Here is a 26,156-nt window from a genome sequence, read left to right as displayed (position 1 = left end):
CGGCAGGAGCGGGTTTGGGGCGAGCCGTGGGGGGCGGGGGGCTGCGTGGGGGGCGTTCACAAGGCGAATTCAACATCCGGGCGGAGGTGTTGAGCAGGCAGTTAGGTACTTGGGTCTCAAGTTCTAGGAGAGGTTCAGGCTGAGATGGCAGTTTGAGACTTACAAGCATAAAACTGGTATTTGTGCTGCTAAAGCCACAAGACCAGACCTACTCATCTGGCGAGCAGTGTTGACAGCGAAGAGAAGCAGGGACCGAGCCGCGAGCTGTCCATCTTTAGTGTTCGGGGCGCTGGGAGGTGTCCCCAAAAAGCCTGAAAATGAGCCCCAGGCGCAGTAGGAGGAAATCAGGAGTGGAGTCCTGGAGGGCAGAGGAGGAGCCCAGGTCAGGGAGGGGATGTCATCGGCTCCATCCGCTGTGTGCACAGGGACTGGGTCAGGACTGAGCTGGTGAGCAAGGACAGCGGTGGAGTGAGGAGAGTAAAGCCTGTCTGGATTGCAGTCAGGAAGCGGTGGTCAGGAACATGGAGAAGTTTTACCCAAATGAAGGGAGAGATTAGCAGTAGCTGGTAGGAGACGTGGAGTTGAGAGGTTTTGTTTTGTTTTGTTCGAGTTGGGAGAAATAACACCGTGTTTGCTGGGAAAGATCTAGTAGACAGGGAAAAAATGCTGTTAGTGACTAATACGTTAGTGACAGTAGAGTTCACTGTGGGCCAATGCTCTCTGGGCACCGCGTACACACCATGCTTCTGTAAAGGTCCGTGGTGCAGGGGAGAGAAGGAGTGTTGTGGGGGCCGCCCTGGTGCTGGGGGGTGCGGGGGTTGGCAGAGCTAGGAGGTGTGCCTCCACCCGTGGGAGGCCGAAGGGAGGCAGAGAGAAGGTGGTGTCCGTGGGCCCAGAGGAAGATGGGGGACAGCCCGGGGGCGTGCTCTGAAAGCAGGAAGCCCTTGCTTCTCCCCCTGTGGACGGGCTCGAGGAGCTGGCAGTTGGAGGAGCAGGCGAAGAGAAAGAACAGCTGGCCAGGAGCACGGGAAGGCTCATGCAGCGGGGACACGGAACGCACTTGTAGGCCCCATCCGGGGACCACCTGAGTCGAGTCATCAGGATAAAGCCAATATTTTGATCTCTGTGTCTTCGATTCCCACTTGTTCCTAAACTCAGCTAAACAGTGAGTGGTTAGCTGCTGGTCCTCCTTCATCTCTGGCTCTGACTGCAACAGTTCGGCCCTGTGGCCTCCCACTCCCGGCCTCCTTCCCTTCTTCCCGGAGATTAGGATTAAAATGGTCAGATCAATTCAACAAGATCCATGCAAGCAAGCATTTTTTGAGTGCCGTCACGTGAAAGCAGTCTGTTCCTGGGATTTTAGATGGAGCCACTGTCTTCCTGTCTTTCAGTTTGTAGTCTCCGGCCTGCCTCAGTCTGTGGCCGCTGCACTGAATGTCCCAGTGACTCCCCTTTCTCCTTATAGATCCTAGAACTTCAGAAAGCCATCCTTTGTTACTTAAAAATCTCCTTTAGTTTCTCCAGATTTTATCACCAAATGGTTCTAAAAGTCTATTCGCCCTGGTTTCTTTTATCAAAACAAAGTGTCAGTCATGGAACATTTGGTCTCCAGAGCATTACTTCTGTCCTTTCAAACTGCATTGTGAGGACAAGTGTTAATCATGGTTTCTTTCATATTTCCACCTCATTTTCTCTTCTTCTGTGTTGTTTCCATCAATGTCTGCTGCTCATCCAGGATCTGAAAATGCTGTGCTGTTCCTGACAGTTTCACCTCTCAGATCCATCTCCTCTTTCCAGTCCTTGCCAGCACCTACACTCTGCCATTGCTCCTTTCTTAAAATTCAGTTCAAAAGAAATGCACGGGCACCTCCCTCTTACATGGCACTAAGGAGCCAGAGAGGAATAAGGCAGGCTTCTCTGCCTCGTTTCGGTAACCCATTTCCCCCTCTCCTCCATCTAACGAGATACTGCCATATTCATTTACATCAGGCCCAGCCCTTCCAGTGACTACAGAATGAAACTCCTTTGATTAGTGCTGGATTCCCACCAAGAACTCATTGCTCCACCTGTCCTGTGCGCCGGCCACATTGGACCACTGACTCTTCTCCAGACAGGCTCGCTCTCTCCTGATTCCATTCTGTTACTTCCTGAGAGTGTCCACTCTTGCCTCCCCATGGCCACATCCTGGCTTTCAAGATTTGGTTCATAGATCACCTTCCTCTCCATCAACTAAGGGGAAAAAAAACATCCTCTCTCCTAAACTCTGTTCCCTCTTGTGACATGAGAGGTCCCCTGGGTAGTGGTTAAGAGCATAGACTCCAGAGCCAGGATGCTTTAGTTTGAATTACAACTCTGCTAATTACTAGCTGTGTGACCTAGGCAGTTACTTAACCTCTCTGTGCCTCAGTTGCCTCCTATATAAAGTGAGAATTGTAATAGTATCCACCTCATGGAGTTTTAAGTATTAAATGGGTAAATATATGTGAAGTGCTTAGCACAGTGAGTAGTGTTAATGCTGGGAAGGCTTTATGCATAGCCATCGTGATGTAAACGCACATACAGAAGTCTGTGGCTGTTACCTGTCGTGATGTGTTTATTGAGAGCAGGGTCTGTATTTGTTCATATCTGTAGCCTAGACGTTAATAGGGTAATCTGTGCTGTCTGTTGGGCATATACTGTGGACAGGGTCCTGTACTTGCCTCTATGTAATATTTATAGCAAAAATAAGATTGTAGCCTTTCACTTTTGTCCATACCTTTTCAGTAACCTTTGAAACAGAGTACAAAATCATTTACACCGGGGCACCTGGGTGGCTCAGTCATTTAAGTGTCTGACTCTTGATTTCTGCTCGGGTCATGATCTCAGGGTCATGAGATTGAGCCCCCCGTTGGGCTCCACGCTCAGGGGCGAGTGCACTCAAGATTCTCGTTCTCCCTCTGGCCACCCTCCATCCCCCCACCCCTGCACACATGCTCTCTTTCTCTCTCTCTCTAAAATGAATAATTCTTTAAAAAAATCGTACACTATTCTCTCCTGTATCCTCAGGAAGCATCTAACTGCATATTAAAGTAATAGGCACAGGATCAATGAAATTTTGTAATTTTGAACTTGCCCCTTTATACTGACCAACCAAATAATTAAAAAAAAAAAAATTCCTTTGAATTTCTGAACCAGTAAATAAACTTACTACCCATTTTTTCCCCTCCCTTTTTTCTTGAAGTAAATTGATTAATCCAGACCTATACCTAACTTGGTCTCCTTTAATTGAATCTAATATTTTGGTAAATTGAGGTCTGTAATAAAATTACCCCTCTGTACCTCATAAAGGAAATAAAATTAAAGTTTGATGAATTTCTATATGCGTGTCCTATGAGAATATATTTTTTTGGAATTTATTTGCCAGATAGTTAACCTTTTCAACACAGTAATAATTTTGTTATTGTGATACTTAATTTGGGGCTCTGTCACCAGCAGGCCTTCCTTACTTTTGATGAGTATGTTTCAAATGCCCATTATATAGCTGGTGCTGTTTTTAAATTCTCACAGAAAAGTAAGAGTTTGAATTCTTTCAAGTTGCTCCGTCTCCTCACCTGTCATGTCCTAAACTTCCTGTGCTGTCTTTGACCCGACGCCAGAACATCTGTCCTTCCACACCTGTGCCTGCCGTGCCCTGGACCCTGGGCCCTCCTCCGTTCCCTCCTCAGCCAGCCAGTCCTCATTGCCTAGTAAATCTTCCTCAGATCCACTGGCCTCCTCCCCACTGACCTGGCCTCGGCCCAGAGTCTCTCTGCCTCTTCCCTTAACTGTGACCCAGACCACCCAGGTTCTTGCATCTGCGCCCAGGCCAGCCACCACAGAGGACCCCGTGCAAAATGCAGACTCTCTGTTGCTCATCCTCCAGTGGCTATGCCGGCTGCCCCAACTTCTGTACTTCGAGGGCTCCTCTTCAGTTGATAATAGAGTATTCGTATGATCGTATTTTGAGGAAACCTAGCGATACTGGAGAAGCAGCTCTTGCAGATTCAGTACAGTTTTAAATAAATGTATATTTATCATAATAACATCTACGTTCCTTTGAAAACTAGAGTAGACATATGCTAGATGCTCACTGTGGAGACGCTGACTGTGTGCGGGTGGTGGCAGGCTGCCCCTCGCAGTGATGCGAAGCCCGGAGAGCTCCACGGCCCCGATGCCCGGTGTGCAGGGAGCCCCTGGTGCGCTCCTGTTTTCCCTTTCACACTCAGGATTATCCTCATGTGGACCATACGGCGTACGGTCATTCCAACAGTGACCTGCAGGTTGGGCATTTGTAGTAGGTCTTTTCCCGCTGTCCTCTGTGGGGAGCATCTCCCTCTCTGCCTGCCTGGCATCTCCCCCACACGCACTGACCTCTCTCCCCGTGGGTCCCCCTGTCCACTTGCAGCCCAACACCATCCAAACAGTTCCTTGTGCCCCTTGTTTCTATGTCAGTGCCTCTGTGGTTTGGTACCCGCCCTCTGCGGGGATCAGAAGTAAGCCTTGTTCCAACTGTGGACCCCCCACCCGCCCCTGCCACCATGCCTGACGTATGGGGGTTAGCATAGAAGTGGATGAGTGGATGAAGTAAGGCTGAAGTGAGTCCATGAAATACATGTAAGGCACTGAGGGTAGTGTCTGGTGCACCTAAGTGCTCAGCTACTGTTAGCACACCTACTATGTGCTGGACACCGTTTTAGGTTTTGTGGAAACGAAAAGGGACAGAATCCTTGCTTTCCTGAAGCTTATGTGCTCCTGGGAGGAGATCGACATCTGCATTTTAGGGAGTGCTAAGTGCTGTAAGGAAAACGAGGCCGGGCGAGGAACGGATGGCCGTAGAGCAGCAGTATGATCTGGAGTGCCCCAGCCCCATACCACAGAGCAGAGTAGAAGGGGACTTGGGATCTCAGAGACAGTACTATAATATCCGGCATAGGCATTTAAGAACCAGCGACAGTGGCCCGTGCAGGGGGCGAGAGCAGGGGGTGGTCAGGGACGCTGGCTGTGATCAGAGATCCGAATGAGGAGGAAGCATGTGGACATCTGTTGGAAGAGCATCGGCTGGAAGACATTCCAGGCTGCAGCAGGGTCAGGAGCATGCGTGGCCTATCGTGGGCAGCAAGGCCGCCAGTGTCTTCGGCGTGCAGGGCAGGAGGCTGAGTGTCAGGAAGCAGGTCACATGTCGGGTCGGGGCGATCAGGCCTTCGTGTTTTATTCTCAGGATGAGGGGCTGGCAGGGCTAGTAGATGGGAATGGAATGAGTTGAGTCTACATTATCTGAGGTCCCTTTGAACTTGCTATTTTGTGATTCTAAATTTCAGTTGTAATGTCCACAGTGTTTAATTAGGCTCATTAGCATCGCTGTTAATAATAATGCGGCCACCCCTGCCCAGCTCTTGGGAAGATGAGCACGGCTCTCTGACTGGGATACCCTGAGCTTCACGGTGCTGCGTCAGCGTAGGCGAGCGCCCTCTCGAGCTCAGTCAGGCTCAGGGGAAACGAAATACTTCTAAAAGCTCTTTTGTTGTGAGTCTCGAAGACTGCTTGTCAACATGGAGAAAGTGGCAGCCTGAAACAGTTTTCTACGTACATCTCAAGCCCTCCCGACAGCAGCCCCCCCGTGATTCTCCATGCAGCACCCAGGGTGCCTCATGTGTCTAGTTCTGTCATCGTGTGACGTGAGAGCCTTCAGTAGCTGCCCTGTCGTTCTCACAGTCAGAGCCCACATTCCTCCTTAGGCCTATGCCGCCGCCCCTGACCCCACTCCCTGCTCCCCTCACCGTCGCTGGACTGGCTGCTCCAGTTCGGTCTCCACAGGAAGCGTTTTCTACCTAACGGCCTTCATATCTGTTGGTTCTGCTAGGTAGGGTGTTCTCCCGCCTCTTAGCCTGGCCAGTTCCTCTCCATCTGGGCTCGGCTTAAATGTCGCGTCAACAGGAAAGCTTTCTCTTCCCTACACATGCCATCCAGACAACACTGTGGTCGTTTGCTGCTGCTTTAAGATTTTGTCCCCCGTCCCACCTTTTTTTTTTTTTTTTTTTTTTTTTTTTTAAGCTATGTCATGTCTGAATATGGAAGGATGACAGACACAGAGCGGGACCAGATAGACCAGGATGCTCAGACGTTCATGAGGACCTGCTCGGAAGCAATTCAGCAGCTGAGAACTCAAGGTGAGGTGCTCTGAGAGACATGGCCAGCCCGCCCTGACTCTGCAAAGCCTCAGACAGGATTCATAGGATGTGCCCAGCTCAAGTTCTCTCTTGTGTTGCTGTTATTTAGGCTTCAAAACTTTAAAATTCTTCTTTTCTTGATCAGCTGTGAAAAGTAACAAAAAGGCTGTGATTCAAGTCAAGGAGGAGGCAGGTGAGAAGGACCTCTCCACGCACAAGCAGACATTTCCTAAGGGCGTAAGCAGACAGATTGTGCACACGCCTGTGCTCTGTGTGGCACTTAGGGGGTCAGTGGTCAACGGCGTGTGGACAGGGACGGAGGAGGGAGTTCTCAGCTCTCTACTCTGGTGCCCTCCTCAGCTCCACCGTGTTCTACCCATACAGCTTGGGGCAAGTCACTCAATTGCCGTGGGCCTCAGTTTCTTTGGCTGTAAAGTGGAGACAGTTATAGGGTATATCTCTTAGGGCTGTTAGGGGAATTCAGTTGAGTTCAGCGGGTGCTTAGCGCCATGACCGGCACCAGGGTTGTTAGTAGCACGTCGTCTTCACTGATGTCTCATTCTCACTGGGGCCGTGAGACAGCTTCCCCAGCCATGGATCTTCCTTGACCCTTTCGTAATGTGCTTAGGCAGATCCAGGTTCCATTAAACAGCACAGAGCTCAGAGCAACCAGATGCTGCTGAATGCTTGACACTGACTTGTATTAGGAAGCTTCCATCACAGCCCTGATGGGCCACTCAGAGTCTGAGGAAAGCTATAGACGTTCTTGCCAGAGACACACACATACTCACGGAATTTTGTGTACAGTTTCAGGATCCGCAGAATCCCTCATGTGAATCTCGGGTTAAGCAGCCCAATAGTAAAAACATGATTCATGTTTCCTACCCGTAAGGGCCTAAACAGTCATTGAAATAACCTAGAAGTACATGATTATGAATAAAACCAGCAATTAAGTACCAAACCATGTGACCTTGGGCTTCTTATTGACTGAACCTTGCTAGTTTCTCTGTGTGGAAACTAGGCCTCCAGATCGCCTTTCACATGCACAGTCGTGTATGTAAGTACCATCAGAGTGCCCGCATGTGGCAGGCACTCAGCCTCTCAGAAGATGGGAGCTGTCCTACCAAAGTAAATGGCACAGACCTGAAGCAGATGTGACAGTTTGCAGAAGCCAGGCATCCTTATGGCTAGGAGAGTCAAGGAAGGTTTCCTTGAGAAGGAAGGTGTGACTCCATGTCTAAGGGGCCCTTGGAATGGGAGTGGCTGAAGGGCAAAGACAGAGCATTCCAAGCTGAAAAACAGCCCAGACAGGCAGGGTAGTGTGCGGCTTGAGTTTGATTTAAATAAATGTTACTTGAAGGTCAGCTTGAGCATTGGATGCTGTTAAGACAAACGGGGTCAGCTCTCAGGTAGTGGGGCGCATCCTGTACGACCCCTGCGTGCTATAATAAACCGTAAATTCTTTGACTGTAGTTTTTCTACGGGTTTAATCTTTTACTCTTGCGAAGCCCAATAAATCTTCCTCTTTTAAAAATGTAATGTTACTTGACAGAGACTTGTTTTATCACTGTATTTTTACAAATACTTTCCATAAAGAAACTGTTCTGAGGAAGCTGATGAATTGTTCCCCATGTAATTGAGCACAGAGACCTGACTGCTGTCCTTTTCTGTTCCAGCTCACAAGGAGATACACTCCCAGCAAGTGAAGGAGCACAGGAGCGTGGTTCTGGATTTCATCGAAGATTACTTAAAAAGTATTTCATTTTATCTTAAAGGTCAAAAGTGGCATTTCACCATAGACGTGATGCAAAATTGAGCTTTGCTAGCTGAAGACTATAGTGTCTCCTAATACTTAATGACACCTTTGCCTGCGAAGCGGTTTTAAATGGTCTCTGTTCTGGTGTTTTCCCTACAACAGGAGTTTGTAAACTTTACTCAGAACAGAGAGCCATCCGAGTTAAACGAGTGGTGGATAAGAAAAGACTGTAAGTATTGTCTCTGCTGGGGTTCCTTAATTAATCATAGTAATGATAGCAACTAATGTTTCTAGAGTCCTTATGCTTTGCAACGTACAGTGCTTGGATTTCTTCACAAAATGCAATAGCTAGTACTTATGGAGCCCCGACTGCTGTGCCAGGCTCTGTACTAGACTCGTTATTAGCGCGCAGCCACCTTGTGGGGTGCGTACCGTTCTTATCCTCATTTTCCAGATGGGGAGGCTGCCGCTCGCAAAGCTGGCTAACTCACCCAAGGTCCCACAGCCAGGAGGTGGCAGAGCTGTGCTTTGAGCCCAGGCTGTTTGTTGGTTCAGAATTCATGCTCAAGCCCATCTGGTGTTAAGAACCCCGTGTGGTTGGCACAGTTTTTGCCATCTTACCTCTTTCTCTTTGCCCCCGGTGCCTTTCCTTGCTGTCTCTCAAAGTATTTTTCTGAGGCAAGAGCTGGAGCACAGCAGCCAGTGCTCCCCTGTCAGGTGTTCCTCAGGTCCTCTGCAGCATGCACCTCCCTTCTAACAGAACACTCGATGCCATGTGCTGTTGTGACCCCCCCTTTTGCAGCTGAGGACGTTAAAGGACTTGCACAAGGCCACACAGCCAGGAAGCAGCAGAGCGAGACTTCAGTATCTCCTGTGGCATGTGTCTGTTCCCCGCCTGTCTTCCCCGTAGGAGTGCACGCCAGCTTCTAGAGCACAGGGACTCAAAGCTGCTTCCCTTGCCGCTGCTCAGCCAGCCTGAGATAGGCTTCTTAAAATAAGCGGGGAGTGCTAGGTCCAGGCTTCAACTCTTGACCCCTTCTAAACTGGCCTTGGAAAGATTTTAGGACATTCTTTCAGAAGGTAAGAGTACATACTACTTGGGGACAAATTGTCTTAATTCTGATTGTGTCGAGACCCAGCACCAGCCCAGGTTAGGCGGTGCGCTGGGGGGACCTGCGGAACTTGCGCCTGAGATCTGTCACAGTGAGAGGGTGCAGAGCAAGTGGCAAAGGGAAACGGGTGACATGCAGAGGAAACCGGGAGTGGGCTTCCAAGGGTCCCCCGTAGTGGAGTCACACAGGGTGTGACCTGTGACAATTGTGTGAAATGCCCACTGGAAACTCACCAGCCAGGGATTTCACTGGGAGCTGGTCACAGAGGCACCTCCTAGTTGGCACATGCCCAAATTCCAGACTCGCAGCAGGAAGGCAGGTGTTTCTGCATAAACCACACTGTCTGTGCAACAGTTCAGGCACAGGGAGCCACTCAGCAATTAGGGTTATGGGAACCCTCCCACAGTCCCAATTCCCAGACACCAGCCCAGGGCCAAGCCTGCACATGGGCCTTGTTCAGGAGGGCAGTCTCAGGCCTGCTGTGTTAACTCTTGTGTGCACTGGTGAGACAGGGTTGAAACTGTAATGCCAGCAAATAGAAATATCTGTGGGGGATAGTAAGTAGATGAGTCAAGTCATCTGTTAGCAAATAATTACTATTTATTACAACAGGGCGATGAGGATAGAGAGAGTAAGAGATAAAGTCTCTGCCCTCAAGGAGCTTAGAGTCAGGCTGGGTTGCTATAGAAACATGAGAAATTAGCCAACTTAATCAGGATACGTCGCAATTGGCCTGTTAGCAAGTTAGGCCCCGTCTGGGGGCGGGGTGGGGGCGGAATGGAGCTGTGGAGTAGCACGGCATCACGCCTTGGCGCTCACACTCTATAGCCAGACAGCCAGCGTTCCAGGCCTGCCTCTGCCACTTACAAGCTGTGTGACTTTGGGAAGATTGCTTGACTTCTCTACACCTTAGTTTCCTCCCTTGTAAAATGGAAAAATTCAAAATACCTCCCTTATTGGGTCGTGAGAACAAAGGCACTGGGGTAGGTAAAGTGCTTGCTCTAAGCGTTAACATATGTTGATATGGGCTGTTATCTACGATTGAGCATTCGCCCTGTGTTTGCCAGTGTGTTAATTCCATTTGAGCCTCACAGCTACTCTGCTAATAATAAATACTAGTATCTGATTTTATTGAGGACATGGAGGCCCAGAGAATCTGAGTTACAGCTGAACCAAGGTTTGAGTGCCAGGGTAACTTGGCAGACTTCTCAAACCAATGGGCTTTGTGTTGGACGCGGAAAGAGGAGGGTCTGGGAAAGCGCTGACAGAGGAAGAAAGCAGCCCCAGCTTGGGGAGGAGTGCCGGTGGAGGGGTGCCCAGAGCCGTCCTGGAGGAGAAGGGTGGGCCTGGCCATCAGTGACTTACCATCCACACAGGGTGGCGGTCCCTTGGCCCCCTGCCCCCATCAGCAGGAGAGGTGCCCGTTGCTGCTTCCTCACCCAAACGGACCCTGACTCCTGAGACTTAGCAGGTACCCCAGGTACCCCGTTGCTGCTGCCTCCTCACTTCCCAGTTCTCAGCAGAGGTTTTGACAAATTAAGATCAGTCAGATGGGAGTTGTTCTCATTTCAACAGTCAGGTATAGGCTTTTCTCCTGCCGCATAGCTGACCTGTGCCAGTTACTTTGAGCAAAAGACCTTGAGGGAGGTAACTCTGTGACCCACACAATGTAGTCCAGCCTCCTCCTAGTTCTTTCCTCACCTTGTCCCAGAAGACGACTGCCTAAAACATACATATAATTTTACCACTCCCTCGCTTCCCGTGTCTTACAAAAGCTCAACTTCATAGCATGGCATTCAAGGCCTGCAATGATCAGATGGCAGCCTTTGCTTCTTACTTGGTCCCTGTGGATCTCTGCTCTGACCACATGTGACTTTGTGTTCTAAAGAGGCCTTGTTCTTGGAACGCTCATGCCTTAATCCTTGCTGATTTCTCTGTCCAGAATGCCCTTCACATGTCCTTATACTTTCTGTCCTTCTCCCCCCCCCCCATTCCTCTGGCAAGCAAACTCCTGTTTATCCTTCCAGCCCCAATTAAGATGTTGCTTGCTCTGTAAAGACTTCCTGGCCCCGCGGGCCGTGCTGGTGGCTCCTTTCTCCGTGGGTTCTCTGCACACTGTCATGGGTGGTGTAACACATATGCTCCTGGAGGGCTGCTGTTGGACCTCCCGAGTCCCTCATGCAGCACGATGCTGTCCTGGTCTGGGGACACCACTCACCGAGGGCTGTTGGGTGAATGAATGACTGCTTGCCTGGAGATAAGCTGACTCTAAGAGTTTTATTGTCAAGTTGGATTTGTGGGTTCTTTGTTTTTGTACTATTTTGTTTTGATTGGTGATAGTTATTGAGAAAAATCATTCTCATAAACTAGATTCGAGAAACCCAAATGCTCCTGTTTTATGGCAGGGTTGCTACTATCATGCTGCTTTTGTTCTTGGCAGAAGTAAAGCGTATTTGTTAGTGAAGGAACCGTCTGATCATTTTAAATCTTTCATAGTATAGGAAAAAAGATACTCTCTACTGGTATTTATTTTCATACAGGGTCGTGATAACACGCTGATCTCTCATAGCAAAGGGTGCTTATTCTAAAATGGGTGAAATGTTTTGCTCATTAAGCCAGAAGCAGTCTCGGCTGATCTTTCTGCTGTTCTGTTTTCTTAGAAGGGTAGCGCCATTGTTAAGTGTGACATTTTCTCCCGTTCCCCTAGCAGCTGTCCTCTCTGAGTTGACAGTGGCACTTGCTGCCAGTTGTCTTCTGCTGGACATGAGGGCTGGAGAGAACTTTTACTGCAGTCTCATGTCTCTTCTTTCTCCTGCTCTGAGACCGTGAGTCCTTTGAAGGCAGGGACGCTGTGTTTTCCATCTCTGTGATGCCAGCTTCTTGATCAGAGCCTGCCGCAAAGTCGATGCTCAGTTAATGGTTCTTGAATGAAGGAAGGAATGCGGTGTAGTCACTCATGCCTGGCTCCTCAGGTCTACACGTGAGAGCTTGTAAGTTGGAAAGGTTGTGGGCCACTATTAGACGCAGCATTGGCACAAGTGGCCTTGTCATCCCAAAAGGGTTTGAAATATGCCCATTATCCTCCTAACCACCTTGAAGCACTAATCTTTGGTTGTAATCGAGCTATCACACGCCCTCCCGGGAATACCCTCTAAAACATTTCCCCTTTTCACAAAGTAATCAGGTTCTGTATGATGGGCTTTTTCTTGGGGAAGAGGTTTAAGGTAGCTATCTAGAAATCAGGACAGACCTCTGATATTCTTTTCTGCGAGTTCAGAGGATTCTCTGGGGGGGGGGGCACAATAGACTAGATAGGAGTCCCGGAACAGATTGAACTTAAAATATTAGGCCTGTCTCTTTAAAGTGCTGTTTCTTTCTTATCCAGGGTGAGTCATTTACCCATGGTGACCTGGCTTTAAAGTTTGCTGGTTTGGGTCCAGATTTGAACACATCACTTTCACTAGTACAAGGATGTTCTTCTTAGAGTGGGAACTTTTGGCTCTTTTCTCCCATCTCAAGGGAGATTTGAGTAGGATCAAACTTACTGTCTGAAAGATGGTGGTTCCTTCTCACGTTGGGTGATATGAAACATTACGGAAGAAGGCCGAGGCACTTTCTGCATTTACCCATGGAGCTCGAAGTTAATTTCCGGAATATTAGCAGATCCTACTGTTAATTCTAGTGAAGGATAGCATAAGTGAGAACTTCCTAAGGTGTCTGAGGAGATCCTGGTGGCCTAAGTAAGTGTAACTCCAAAAGCAGTTTCCATGGTCAAACAAGCCTGAGGAACGCTGAGTGTACAGAGTTCTTCAGGTCTGTACGTTGCCACATGCCTTGATTACATTTTCCTAAGCCCTGCTCACTGTGGAGCCTTCTCTCTTGAATCACGGGCAGACGCACTTCAGGAAATACTGCCTAATCCCATGGCTGGGTGCATGACCGTAAATTTATTATTTACTCCCTTAAGCTGGCACAAAAGATCAAAATTTCACTAATTCCATTTTTCCTCCCCCTTTTTGAAAAAAGGCACTGGCGTTCTTGTGACACATACTCCGCATACTGACTTGATCCTTGCCGAGGGTGCTCGTTTTATTATCTAGTCCCAACCAGATTGGAAGCTTGGCGAGGGCAGCCTTGTGCCTTTTACCTCTTAAAATCCAGCCCCTAACCCAGGACCCTGCACGTAGTAAGAGCTCAATAAATTTTGCCAGTGATGGGGGGATAGGGAGGAGGACAACAAAGATGAAGGAAGACACGAATTGATGCGATGTGATGTGAATTTGTCCCTTTTGAAACCTTCAGATTTACCAAGGCATAAGTGACGTGACGCTGTAAGACACTGACCGTGTGCACTGTGGTGATCTGAGACACAGGCACATTGTGGAATGGCTCCTGCTCGTCTTGTTCAGGAGCACACCTGTCACCTCACATATTTGTCTTTTTTTCTTCTTTTTTTGGGTGAGATTGTTTAAGTTCTACTCTCTTAGCCAGTTTCAGTTGTACAATACAGTATTATCCACCGTAGTCACCATGTTCTACATGAGATCCTCAGATCTTATTTATCCTCGAGCTGAAAGCTTGTGCCCTCTTCCCAGCCTCTCCCTGTTTCCCCATCTGTGATTTGGTCATACTATCTGGAACAGGGCATCAGCACGTCATGGCCTGTGGGCCAAGTCTAGCCTTTGCTCATTTTCGTCCAGCCCTCAAGCTGAACATGGTTGTTATATTTTTAAAGGTTTGTAAAATAAAAAAGGAAAAAAGAATGCAAGATGGAGACCATGTATGTTCTGCAAAGCCTAAAATAGTTACCATCTGGCCCTTTACAGAAAAAGTATGCTGACCCTTGGCTCACAACAGGCTTTCTGAGGTGAGGGACTGCTTTTTTGTTGTGTGTTGTTTGCAGTCCATTGTGGACAGGTGCGGACCCCACTGCGCAGGTCAGGTTCCCAGCCCACACTGCAGGTGACCCGCCACCGGCGTTCATCTGATCTATGTACCCTGCTCAGCAGGTGTGTTTCTGACTGTGTGGCAGTCAGATTGCCATAAACCTCTCTACGTGCTTGCTGTTGGTTTTTGCACTTCTCCCGTAGCAGACCAGTGACAAACAGTTTGTAGTCTGGTACCGGCCTGTGGATCACAGTTGGTGCAGCGGGGGCTTGATGTCCAGTAGATATCCGTGTGGGTGTGCGGATGGCTTGCTCGCGGTGGTGTGAGGCATTTCCTGCTGTGTGGGAGTGCACAGTGCCTGTGCCAGAGCAGACACCTGAGTCTGAAAGCCGCTTTTGAAATGATGGTACTATGATATTCTGTACCAAAAATATCTTCTTTCTACCAAGAGCCTTGATTGGGAGCAGAAAAGAAGTGTAAGAGCCATACTTAACCCTGGAATATTAATAATCACTTTTCTCTTAACTTTTGTATAAGGTGAAGAATTTCTATTACATATTTTCTTGTTTCATAACTGAAAAGTCGGATTCCCTCCCTCGTTCTGTCTCTTTCTATTCTTCTTAAATTTTAAATAGAATCCCAAGGTTTTCAAATAAGGGACCTGGAAACAGATGTTGCCCAGGTGGAAACTGTGTTGATTGTGGCTATGAAATGCTCAGCCTTCGGTTAGAGAAATCAATTTAAATAAATCATGGGGCATAAACTGATCTTTCTGATGACTTTTTAAAAATTGCTTTTTTCAAAGTGCCTTCAACTAGTTAATTTGTAATTTCCCTGTGGATCGCAATAGACATTTTGTGTATAATGAGATCTGTTTTTATCACTTAAAAAAAAAAGCTCTTGACTTTGTCTGCTGCATTGCAGTCTTTTATTCATTTTAAATTGAAAACTGGTACATTAGCATACTCTCGACACAAAGGATTACAGACGTTACAGGAGCCCTTTATTCAAAAGTCAATTAAGCCCTTCTTCCTCAACAGTTGAGTCCTGCAGCCATGGACTGGGGCAGAGCAGGATGGGTGAGTGCAGGAGCCACCGTTTCCTAGGGCAGGTCACAGCCTGAGTAAGGAGAGGGGTGCACTCCTGTGGGGGGAAGAGTGGCAGTGGAGATGGCAGGTTGGTTATGTAGGGGGATTGGTCAAATAAGGAAATACACAAGGATGGTGGAAGCCAGGTTTCACATAGTCGGGGAAGTGGAAGGGAAAAAGGCAGAATGAACCCTGTGGTGTTGGGTTGGAAGGAAAGGTACCCGTGTGAACTCCTGGCTTGCAGTTTGCATAGGTGGAAATAGAAATAAATATGGTTGTAAATGAGTGTGTATGTGTGGGTATGCAAATGGGCCTGGAAGCAGGGACACCCCAGTAGTGACAAGCCTGCCTAACACTCAGATCTTGGCTTCCACGTAGCCAGTTCAGCTTCCAGGAACCAGGGCTCCTTGTGGAAATGGCGAAGTCTGGGGCTGGGGTGGGAAAGTAGAACATGAACCTGGAGCATTTTGTCACAGCAGACAGTAAGGAAGGGCTCAGAGGATGATGGGAACATGGGAGGAGGACACAAGTCAGTATGAAGGGGTTTCCACTGGCCAAATAAGAGACAGTTTGAGCATTAAATAAAAGATAGTAGCAGATGATAACCCACTGAATAAAATAGGACATCATGAGTCCATCTAGGTAGGAATGGGTTAATGAGTACATTGAAGATTTGAAATTGATAATTACATAGTATCAAAGCACTCCCTTCCCTGTAACTTATTAACTATAAAGGGGGAAAGAGTAACTTTGCAGTGGGGAAGCCTGGCAGCCACCACCTCAGTCAAGTGATCGAAGTGCAATCATGGACAACCTGATGGGATGCACTGAGAAGAACATAAGTAGAATGTCACTTTTTTATGCCAAAGACGTGTAACCTGAATCCAGCTGACGAAGGTCAGACACACTCAAATTTGGGGATGTCTTCTACGATAACTGGCACATCATCATGTATCAAGGTCATGAAACTCAGGGCGAGACTATGGAGCTGTTTAAAGCAAAGGAGCCTGAGGACAAGTGGCGACCAGATGCCGTGTGTGAGTCTGAACTGGACCTTTGTTGTAAAGGGAATCCCCGACAGCTAGGCAAAGTAGAATGGGGTCCAGGGAAAGGCTGGAAGTAGCGTAGTGACGTGAAATTGCTGATTTTGATGATTGTATCAGAGAATGCTCTTGTTTTCAGGGAATCCTGAAATACTCAGTGGTGAAAGGGGATCAGCTTAGCAGCTTACTCTCTGATGGTTCAGGAGAAGGGGTTCTTTGGACTTACTTAAGATCTTTCTGCATGTGATTGTTTCACGACAAAACAAAAAACGACAAGATACCATCTCACATTTATTAGGATGGCTAAAATAAAAATGACATGTTGGGGGACAGATGTGCCACAACTGGAATTCTGGTCCGTGGCTTGTGGAAATATAAAATAATTCTTTATTAAAATAACCAAATAATTCTCCGGAGTGCAGGGACCACCCTGTGACTCAGTGGCCCCACTCCTAGCTTCCCTGGGCCTACCATACCCTTTCTGCCCTTCTGTGCCTGGCAAAATGTTACTTTCTCAAGAGTGCCCCCCAAAATTACAAAGCCTTCATGATAAAAACCTGCAGCAAACTCCGACTAGACGGTGTGCAGGAGAAGGTTCACACAGCCGCAGGATTAGGGTGCCCAACTGTGCACATCATGAAGGAACTGGCTCTGGGTCAGTTCTCGGAAGATAACCTCCGAGGTCTTGGCGGATAAGAGTGTGTTTTGTTTTTGTATACCTGGAGCCTTGGACCGTCACACCAGAGAGTTTATGCTAACAGTGTGATTTATGACGGGGCCTTGGACCAAACTATTTGAATTTGACCTCTGGAGGAACTGGAGACTGAGTATGTTAAGCTTCTTGGGTGCTCCATGTTCCTGGGCTGACTCCTACTGAAAACACTGGATGCCAAGCCCCCAGGGAGCTTCCCGGGTTGACAGTACTCTGTATGCGCACGCATTCTCCTTGCTGGGAGAGTTAGGTGCTGTCTGTCCTGTTTCCCTGGGAGAGGACAGCTGGAAGCTTGCGGCTAGGTTTCTCCTGGACTTTCCGGAGTAGAATTGAGTGATCACTTTCATACAACACCCAGTCTGGTCACAACAAGTGCCCTCCTCAATCCCCATCACCCATTTAGCCCGTCCCCCACCCCACCTCCCCTCCAGCAGCCCTCAGGATGTTCTCTATTGTTAAGAGTCTGCTTTATGGTTTACCTCTCTCTCTCTTCCCCCCCTCCATGTTCATCTGTTTCATTTCTTAAATTCCGTGAGAACTGACCTCTTTATGATATTTCTTCTTCCCATCTAAGAACATGGTATCTCTTTCCATTTGTTATAGGATATATTTGTATCTTTCAAGAAAATCTTTCAGTTTTTCACACGTGGGTTTGGGCTTTTCTTGTTAAATTTATGCTGTGGTATTTGTTGTCGTTGTTAGTTTTTTATCTTTTGCTTTGGCTATTGCAAATGGGGTTTTCTCTTTCCCTCAATCTTCTCACTGTCAACCTGGCACTTTTTGATGAGAATTTAAGTCATTGTTATGACAAGTAGTGCTGTGATCAATATATTTATAACTATATCTGTGTGTATTTGTGATCCTTAGAATAGCAGATGTATTTTCCAAAGATGGCTGCATCCAAACATATCCCATCCCACATGGTCTTATCAAAATCAGTTTTATCACTGCTCCATTGGGAGGGAGATGTGAGGTCTGTGTCCCCTCCCCTTGAGCCTGAGGGGACCATTGTAACTGCCGGGGGCCGTGGCGTAGGACAGAAATGACAGTGTGTGACTTCTGGGCTGTTATAAAAGGCACTGATGTGTCTGCCATAGTCTCAGAGAATGCTTGCCCTGGGGAGACAGTGACACTCCCATGGACCCCTGATGAGGGAACGAGGCTCCTGGCCATCACCTTCTTGGCAACCATGGGAAGGAGCCTCCTTGGACGGGAAGCCTCCTGCCTGTGGCAAGCCTTTGGGTGATGCAGCCCCAGCGGGCATCTGGCTGGGACCCTGAGGAAGGACCCGGAGTCAGAACTTGCCCTGCCAAGCCACTCTCAAATTTCTGGCCCCAGAAACACTGATGTACGGTAAATCATCGTTGCTGTTTCACGGAACTAAGCTCTAGACTTCCTCAGCCGTCGTCACTGGCTGTTTAGGAAGGTTGATGATAGTTACTTTGGAAAATTCTTTTAGGAACGTTGTAGAAGAGCCTTTCTCAGCATGCCGGGCTTTTCCAGAAGCCCCGTGAAGATGGTCTCCGCAGTCAGGTTATTTGGAAACGACATCCCTTTGGGAAATTCAAAATGTATTTTAGCATTATTAAAGGCCCTAAAACGTTGTAGAGTAAAATACCCATCTAGCTTTGACTCCGTTTTCTCAGATTCATTTGACCAGAAGCCCGTTTTCATGGAACACGGTGGGTGGACTCTACGCTTCGCCGAGCAGCTGTTAAGAGCGTGCCTCTGAGGCAGGTTCCTTAAGTCACACCCCAGCCCAGCCATTTACTAAGTGCTTGACCCGGGCGAGTTTCCTCGCTTCCATATACTTCGGTTTCCCCCTCTGTAAGAAGGTCGTTAGTATCATTACCTACCTTATTATAGGGATGTACGGCATTAAATACGTTTATCCATATAGCATGTTTAGAAAAATGCTCAATACATAAGCCCTCAGTAGATGTTAGCTGGCGTTAACAGAATCATCCGTATATGTATTTACATTGTTCCTTTTATGTATAGTCTTTCTGGCTAGTAACATGGAATTCATCATGGATCTTTTTAGCAGTCTACCCTTAATTTTTGCAGTGCTGTATGGATTCTAGGAAAGCTACTCCAAGGCTTGTTTCATAATCAACAAGTATTTTCTCCTCCTAGCTAATGACTGGCTGTTATAAGGTATCCATTCATTCAACCTGTATTTATTAAATACTGAATGCCAGGCACTCATCGGGGACCCAGGGCTGCGCAGCGACTGTGGCCGACAGCCCAGGACCCTGCTCTGAGAGCGTGGCCTCCGGCGGTGCAAGGCAGGCAATAAACAAGTGAACTAGGGGGGTCATCCCGGATGCTGGTGACTGCCTGTGAAGAAGACTAGGGCTGTGGCACGGTGTGCCATGGGGAGTGTGCTTGAGATCCGAGAGTCAGGGTAGGCTTCTAGGAGTAGGTGAGATCGAGCCCTGCCCTGAAGGTGGTAAAACAGTATAGCCGTAGGAGGAGCCCGGAGGCAGACGCCAAGTGCAGAGGCCTTGGTTCCTGAGACAAGGCGCTCGTGTTTTTATAGTTAACTTATTCAAGATACTCCTTACATATACTACGTGATGTGTAGGCGTGTGCGTGCGCGTGTGTGTGCGTGTGTGTGCGCGCGTGCGTGCACGTGCGTGTGCGTGCGCTGCGCGTGTGTGCGTGTGCATGTGTGCGTGCGTGTGTGCGCTCACGTGTGTGTGTAGCAACACTTTCACACTGGTGTGAAGCAGCCAGTGTCCTGGGTTTGTGGATCAGTCAGCCTTCACCACGCACGTTGAGCGCGGTTGTCCGTATGTGGGCCAGGTTTGTGCGTCCTTTCCTTCAGCCCCTACGGGCTGTGTTCTTCCCCCTGTGAGCTTTGGTGGGGTGCCCAGTCCTCCCCCTGCAGGCGGTGACCCTGGTCCCTTGTAGTAAGTGACCCGCTACAGGTGCGCTGGTGTGGCCACTGCTTAGCCACCCTGCTCTCTGACGGAGGGCACAGAACACGTGTGCAGGGGTCATGTGACTCCCTCTGTGGTCAGAACAGAACCTTGTTGTGTCAGCAAATTATATGATTGCTCATTATTTATTTAGATCTAAGCTGGAACCAGAGCCAAGTACAAAGACAAGAGAATCCACGTCTTCTGAGAAAGTTTCACAGAATCCTTCACAAGACTCTGAAGAAAAACCTGTCACCGAAGAACATCCAGGTATGAATTGAAACCAGAGTCCTGCCTTGCATCTCTTCCTTATGATGTGTTGGCAGAAATACAGAGTGGAAAAAGGAGCCCAGTCCTAGATATCTTGTGGTGTGTGTACTTGCATAAAGCAAAGGAGACACAGAGGGGGCAGCCTCTTCTGTCCCAGTTGGAGTTAATGCCTGTTGGGGCAGGGCAGGAGGATTCCTCCAGTCACCCGGGAACTGGCAGTGTCCAGGGAAAGGGCCCGAGTTGCAGTGCACCACCAGGGTGGGAGCTGGAGGCTCAGAACCGTGAGGAATGTAAGATCTCTCCGCTCAAGGAATCTTGCCCTCCAGTGTCAGGAAAGGTGGGGCACTGCCTCCCCTGCCCCCATGTGGTGCCCTGTCCCGTAATCTCAGCATCCTCTTATCACCGACCCTGTGTGGCCACCCTGTGTAGACAATGCATGCCTAGTCTGTTGTGTCTCAAGTATAGCAGGGGTGGGATTTTTGCTTTGCACGAATCCCAGGATGATGGTGCGCTGAGGCCCTGGGGGCCAGGTGTCTTGCTCAGTCCCCTCGTTTGTGTTATTAAAGTGGTTGGCATTTCCTGTGCATCTCCCGGATGCCAGGCACTGCCCTGAATCTTTACAGATACCACCCCCATTCTTAGAGCAGCCCTCTGGGATGGGTTTTGTGGACCTGTTTTTGAGATGAGCCTTGTGAGAGACTGGGAAACTTAAAAACTCGTAAGTGGTAGACTCAGGATATATGTGCCGATCTCTACTGCCTTTCCATCTGATTTATTCCCTGCATCGTACAAGAGAGGGAATTCAGAATGTAGTGTGGCAATGAGCACCTGAAAGATTTCAGGGGCCCCTTCCGTGGTTGGAAATAGTGTCACTGGGGAGACCAGCACCTAGTGAGCCCTCCACTGCTGGGCTCATGCTGGGCCGTCAACAGATCGAGTCTCATTGGATCTTTTGAGGTGGTGCTGTCATCATTTTATGTGTGAGGAAATCGAGGTTTGAAGAAATTATATAATCCGTCCAGAGTCAAAACCAAGAAAGGGGCAGTACCCGGATCACGCTTCATAGAGCCTGAGCCTGTCCTCTCTGGCGGCTGCCTTGACCCGCTAGGCTGCAGGCCTTGCATACCTCCCATCTCCAGTGGTCCCTGATGAAGGAAACCCCAGCATCACTCATGAGCTAACAAGGCCCAGCTTTTCCAAAGACAACATATAGGATATCATGTCTAAATTAACTCATGCCAAACACAGCATACTCATTCAGTCCCTCATTCATTCAAGAAATACTGTAGGGCTGATGAGAGTGGGGAGAAGCCAGTACGGATTCTTGGGGCCCAGCTAAGAAGGTAGATCTCTGGTGAAGAGCTGTCTGCCCTTGCTGAGCCCTGAGCCCACACGGAGTGTTGCTGTGCTAGGCACTGTGCTGGGGACAGTAGTGAGTAGAAAATAAGACCCCTCCGCTTACAGGCCAGCAGGAAACAGATGTTAATGGAATAATCACACCGGTGTAGTATACAGTCATTGTATGCGCTCTGCAATAGAGGGTCCTGGTCGTAGGAGAGATCAGGCCTGTCTGAGAGGTCGGAGAGCTTGCTATTTCAGTAGAGACCCAAGGGCAGTGAGGAGTGAAGCCTGTGTCTCTCTGGGGCAAGAGCGTCACAGGCCGGGGAAAGCAGATGTGCAGGAGGTCTGCACGGAGCACTGTCACACCCAGCTGTGTTGGAGCAGGGCCCCTGCGGTGGCTCTATTGAAGAAGAGAAATAGGGACATGAAGAGGTTGCTAGAGTCACCCAGAAACAAGATAATGGTGGAGCACAACACTCATGGTTGTAGAGGGGTGGGGGGAAGGTGCTGGAATTCTGGATAGGTTTTAAAGTAGAGCCACAACATTTGCTTCCTGTATGTGGGACAGGCAGGAAGGAGGGCTCAAGGAAGATCGTGGTGGTTTTGACAGGGGAGAAGTTTGCTGTCCTTCACTGCAATGCGGGAGATTGGTTTGCTCAGGAACCCAGTGTCAGGCATGTTAATTTTGAGATGCCTGGCAGAGTTGTTGAGTACGGAGTTGGGTTCATGAGTCTGGAGGTCAGGGGGCAGGGTCTGTAGGCAGCATCGATCCCCTGAGACAGGCTGGGATCCGCCCCCCCCCCATGAGGGTGAGTAAAGAAAGCATGAAGGCCAGAGGCCTCCCAGCACTTCCTGTCTTCCCTGCTTTATCCTTCTCCCTGACATGCCACCATCCTTCTGTTTTACTCGTTTGTGTTCTTGACGATCTGTCTCTCCTACTAAAGTGTAGGTTCCGTGAGGACAGGAATTTGTGTTTGTTCACTGCTCTAATGTTGGCACCCAGAACAGCGCCTGACATATACAGGGTGCTCAATAGTACATCACTGAGAACCATGAAAGGAGGAAGGTGGGATCGGGAGCATTGACGGCTTTTAGTTGCTGTGGGAGTGTTTCCTGATGTGAAGGGAGGATGCCTCTGGGCAATGGGAGGTGCACCATAGGAGTGAAAGAACCCTCTTCCTTACAGTTTATATTTTCATTTTAAAGTCAGTATTTGTTGTTTTGTAATCACAAGGTTCTCGCCAGACTCAGCCAGCACGCCATATATTAAGGGTGAACTCTCCAGTTTAGCTCCTGACCCCTGCATAGGAGATGGGATGTTAGGAAGAGTGTCTCTTCTGAGGCTGCCATGGTCCCAGCTCTAGCACCACCTGGCACTTCTGAGCACCAGTTCCTCCATTTTTAAAATGGGGGTAATGATACCTACCTTTTAGAGGGATGGGGAGGAAGGCGGGAAGTTGTCATTGGTGTTGCCTTTACTTACTGGTATCCTTGCATCTTGAGACACTCCCCCACCCCCAACTTGGTCCTGGGATGTCTCTGAGATCCCCTGTGGCCATCCTCTCCTGCCTTTTCCCCTGCACCCTGACACCTGCCTGCTTCCACCGGCTCAGCCTCACTGTCCCCCCAACTCCACAGACCTCCCTTTCCTTCAGTCATTTAGTGATGCTTGTTATGTAGTCCTCTCTTCCTTACTTACGTGGAATCCCAAAGACTAGTAAAATCTGAATATGAAAAATGTACACAATTTCCTGTCTGTACACATTCCTGCATGTATAACAGACTTTTAAGTACTTCATTTTGTTGTTTTTTCCCCAAAAGAAAGCTCTTACCATTGTGTATCCCACCTTTGTCTGTTTCCTGTTTGTGGGTCTGTAAGGGAAGGGAAGAAACAAGGCTGCAGCACGGAGTCACAAGCGATTTCGGAGTCAGACTAACCTGGTTTCTCAGCCTGGCCTCTATCCTGAGCTGTGACCCTGGACAAGATACAGAGACTCTGAGCCTGCACTTTCTTGTGGCATCATGTGGCCGTGGTTTGCTGAGACTGTCATGTGAGCTAGCATATGAAGGGCCTAGCAGTATCTGGCGTGTGCTGTCGCTGTTCCACAAACTGCCTATCTTACGTTAGTGTGTAGAGCTGGCTATGAATAATCCAAAAATGAAATTTAAAAAGCAACAATTCCCTTATAGCACCAAAAAGAATAAAGTACGTGGGGAATAAGTTCAACCAAAGAGTAAAACTTACGTTTTGAAAATTATAAAATATTGTTGAAAGAAATTAGAGATGACCCAAATAAATGGAAAAAGCATCCCAAGTTGGTGGATGAGAAAAATTAATGTTATTAAAATGGCAGTATACCCCAAATTGACCGACATACAGACATGAAGTGAGCAAACGCTGTTGGGAAAATGGCGCCAGTGGACTTGCTTGACCCAGGGTTGCCACAAAGCGTCACTTTGACAGAATGCAGTGTCTGCAAAGCGATAAAGGGAAGTGCGGTACAACAAAGATGTGGCAAATCAGAACCTTCGTTCGGGTGCGAGTTTTCCAGGCAGAGGACCCAGCCATGGAGAGGTGTGGGGGGAAAGGAGCTTGGCACGTGGAAATGTGCGTGTGCGCTCACAGACAGGCAGAGACGGTAGTGAGGATGGCACAGGGACAGGCGGGATGGAGCCCGAGGCCTGCGTGTACAGGCCTTACAGGCCGTGGTCAAGGTTTGCCTTTGATTCTGCATGTGGCCAGAAGCCCCTGGAGGTTTTCAGGCTGAGAGTGGCAGGTCTGGCGCACAGTCTAAGCCTCTTTGCTGCGTGGAGCGGAGCCGAGTGAGGAAGAAGTGGCAGCGGTGGCCTCGGGATCTGCGGCAGTCCGGGCGCCAGGTGACAGCGTCGCCGGTCAGGCGGTGGTGGAGGTGGAGGCTTCTTCTTCGAGAGAAGCGCTCCAACTCCAGCCGTAGCTTGGAGCTGCAGTTGAGCTCGTAGGTGGGACGGGAGATGTGAGGGACAGAGGGACGGAGCACCCAGGCTTGGGGCTTGAGCAGCCCGGCAGACTGCGCGGAGGAGGGCAGGAGGAGAGGAGTCCGGCAGCAAGGCTGGGGGGAGCGGTGGGGGCAGCACCAGAATGCTCGTGTCCACGTGCTAGGGCTGGGACACCTGATGGATTTTCAGGTGGAGACGGTGAGCCGGCGGTCGGAGTGAGCCTAGAACCCAGGGAGGGCCTCAGGGCTGGAGACACTTGGGAGTCATGGGGATAGGCCACACAGAGCCCCAGGCCTGTGTGCATTCACCTGGGAGCGCGTGCATGAGGGGAGAGGCCTGCGCCCACCTCTGTGCTTCTGCCCTGTCGTGTGGGGGCCTTTGACATTTTGTCCATCCTGACCTTGATGCTGGAGGGTCAGTCTCGGTCCCCCAGCCCCAGCTGCTCCCCCTGCGGGATTACACCTGCCTGTGGGCATTGTGCTAAGTGTGTCTGCAGTTTGCAGAAGGACTCCTTAAGCCTGGGCTATGTGAAAACCTTCGGCTTAGCTGTTCAGGCTGTCGTTTCTCTTTTAGAAACATGAGCTGTAACTTAGACAAAAAATATTTCAGGATAGGGCTAGGTGGTATAGTTCTAGGCAGAGCTTGCCACGCTCCTGATTTTTAAAAAAGCCACCAGTCTGCACTTAGCTCTGTGGTCATGCAGCCCTTCTGTCCTCGTCGATGTTTAGGCCGCCTTCTTCCATATTCTGATTATGCTAACATGAGGTCTGCATGGACCTGTTTGTTTTTGTTTTTTAAGATTTTATTTATTTCAGAGAGAGCGAACTACCTGAGCGTAGGGGAGGAACAGAGAGAGAGAATCTGAAGCAGACTGCCCACCTAGCACAGAGCCCAACGGGCGCTTGATCTCATGACCCTGAGATCATGACTTGAGCTGCAATCAAGAGTCAGACACTCAGCTGACTGAGCCATCCAGGTGTCCCCTCATGTACCCATCTACAGTTTGTTTCCTTACACTGGTGTCCCTTAGCATTAAGATGGGCCTGGTTTTAGTGAATACTTGCTACACTTCTTGAATGAGCCATGGTTCCTGCCCTCAGGGAGCGCACAATTGACGGGAAAGACAGGATTCCAGCCCCTGAGAAAGTGAGTAGTGCCCTAAGAGAGGGCACAGGTGGGAAAACAGAGTTCACTCAGAGGGGACTTCAGGAGGACGTGCCTGGAGAAATGAGTCTGGACCTAAAATGGAAACTATCTTAGGCAGAGGGAACAGCGTGTGTAAATACACAGAGGTCAGAAAGCACGGAGTGGGATGGGACGTAGGCAGGACGGCGCATGGAAAGGGCAGGCGTGTGGGGACTCCAGTGGGCAAGACAGGTGGGGCCCGGCCAGGCAGGGGGCCTGGGCATGGGTCCTGGCGCTGGGCCACTGGCAGGCTGCGCAGAGGACGGCGTGAAGACCCTTGCGGCAGCCGGTCAGGGGGGCGCCCGACGGCTTCCGAGGGGAGCAGCTTGTAGGGTGCGCGTCCTCTCAGCAAGTTGTTCGTTCCAGCTCAGAGCTCATTTATCCTCGGAGCCGATGTCACTGATGTTTCTGTGTTTCTAATTGTGGTGTTCTTACCCTTGACATCAGAGGAAAAGCTTGACATGGATCCCATAATGAGGTCATGTTGGAAACGGAGGCTCTAGGGGTGGAGGTGGGGTGAGTTAGAAGTGCAGAGGCTCCTACCTGAAGGTGTCCTCTCTGAAAAACAGCTCACTGGTTCCTACACATACTTTCAGCCTTTCTTTTATATGTTTATTGTATTTGCATGTATATTTATTATATATAAATTATATAGAAATGTCTTTTATAAATATAGT

The 26,156-nt window shown here is 49.1% G+C and overlaps 1 protein-coding gene across 1 annotated transcript in view; it reads left to right on the top strand.

Moving 5' to 3' along the window:
* The window catches only part of STX18 (syntaxin 18), a 119,011-nt gene that overhangs the window by 77,370 nt on the left and 15,485 nt on the right, over positions 1-26,156 (top strand). Inside the window, exons 3-6 of the mRNA XM_002923292.4 lie at positions 6,070-6,185; positions 7,862-7,939; positions 8,104-8,170; positions 19,862-19,977. Of these exons, the coding sequence (XP_002923338.3) occupies positions 6,070-6,185; positions 7,862-7,939; positions 8,104-8,170; positions 19,862-19,977 (377 nt within the window). The remainder of the gene's footprint in view (positions 1-6,069; positions 6,186-7,861; positions 7,940-8,103; positions 8,171-19,861; positions 19,978-26,156) is intronic.

Source organism: Ailuropoda melanoleuca, chromosome 11 (genome assembly GCF_002007445.2).
Source record: "Ailuropoda melanoleuca isolate Jingjing chromosome 11, ASM200744v2, whole genome shotgun sequence".
Taxonomy (NCBI): domain Eukaryota; kingdom Metazoa; phylum Chordata; class Mammalia; order Carnivora; family Ursidae; genus Ailuropoda; species Ailuropoda melanoleuca.
This window is presented reverse-complemented; position numbering and strand designations above follow the sequence as displayed.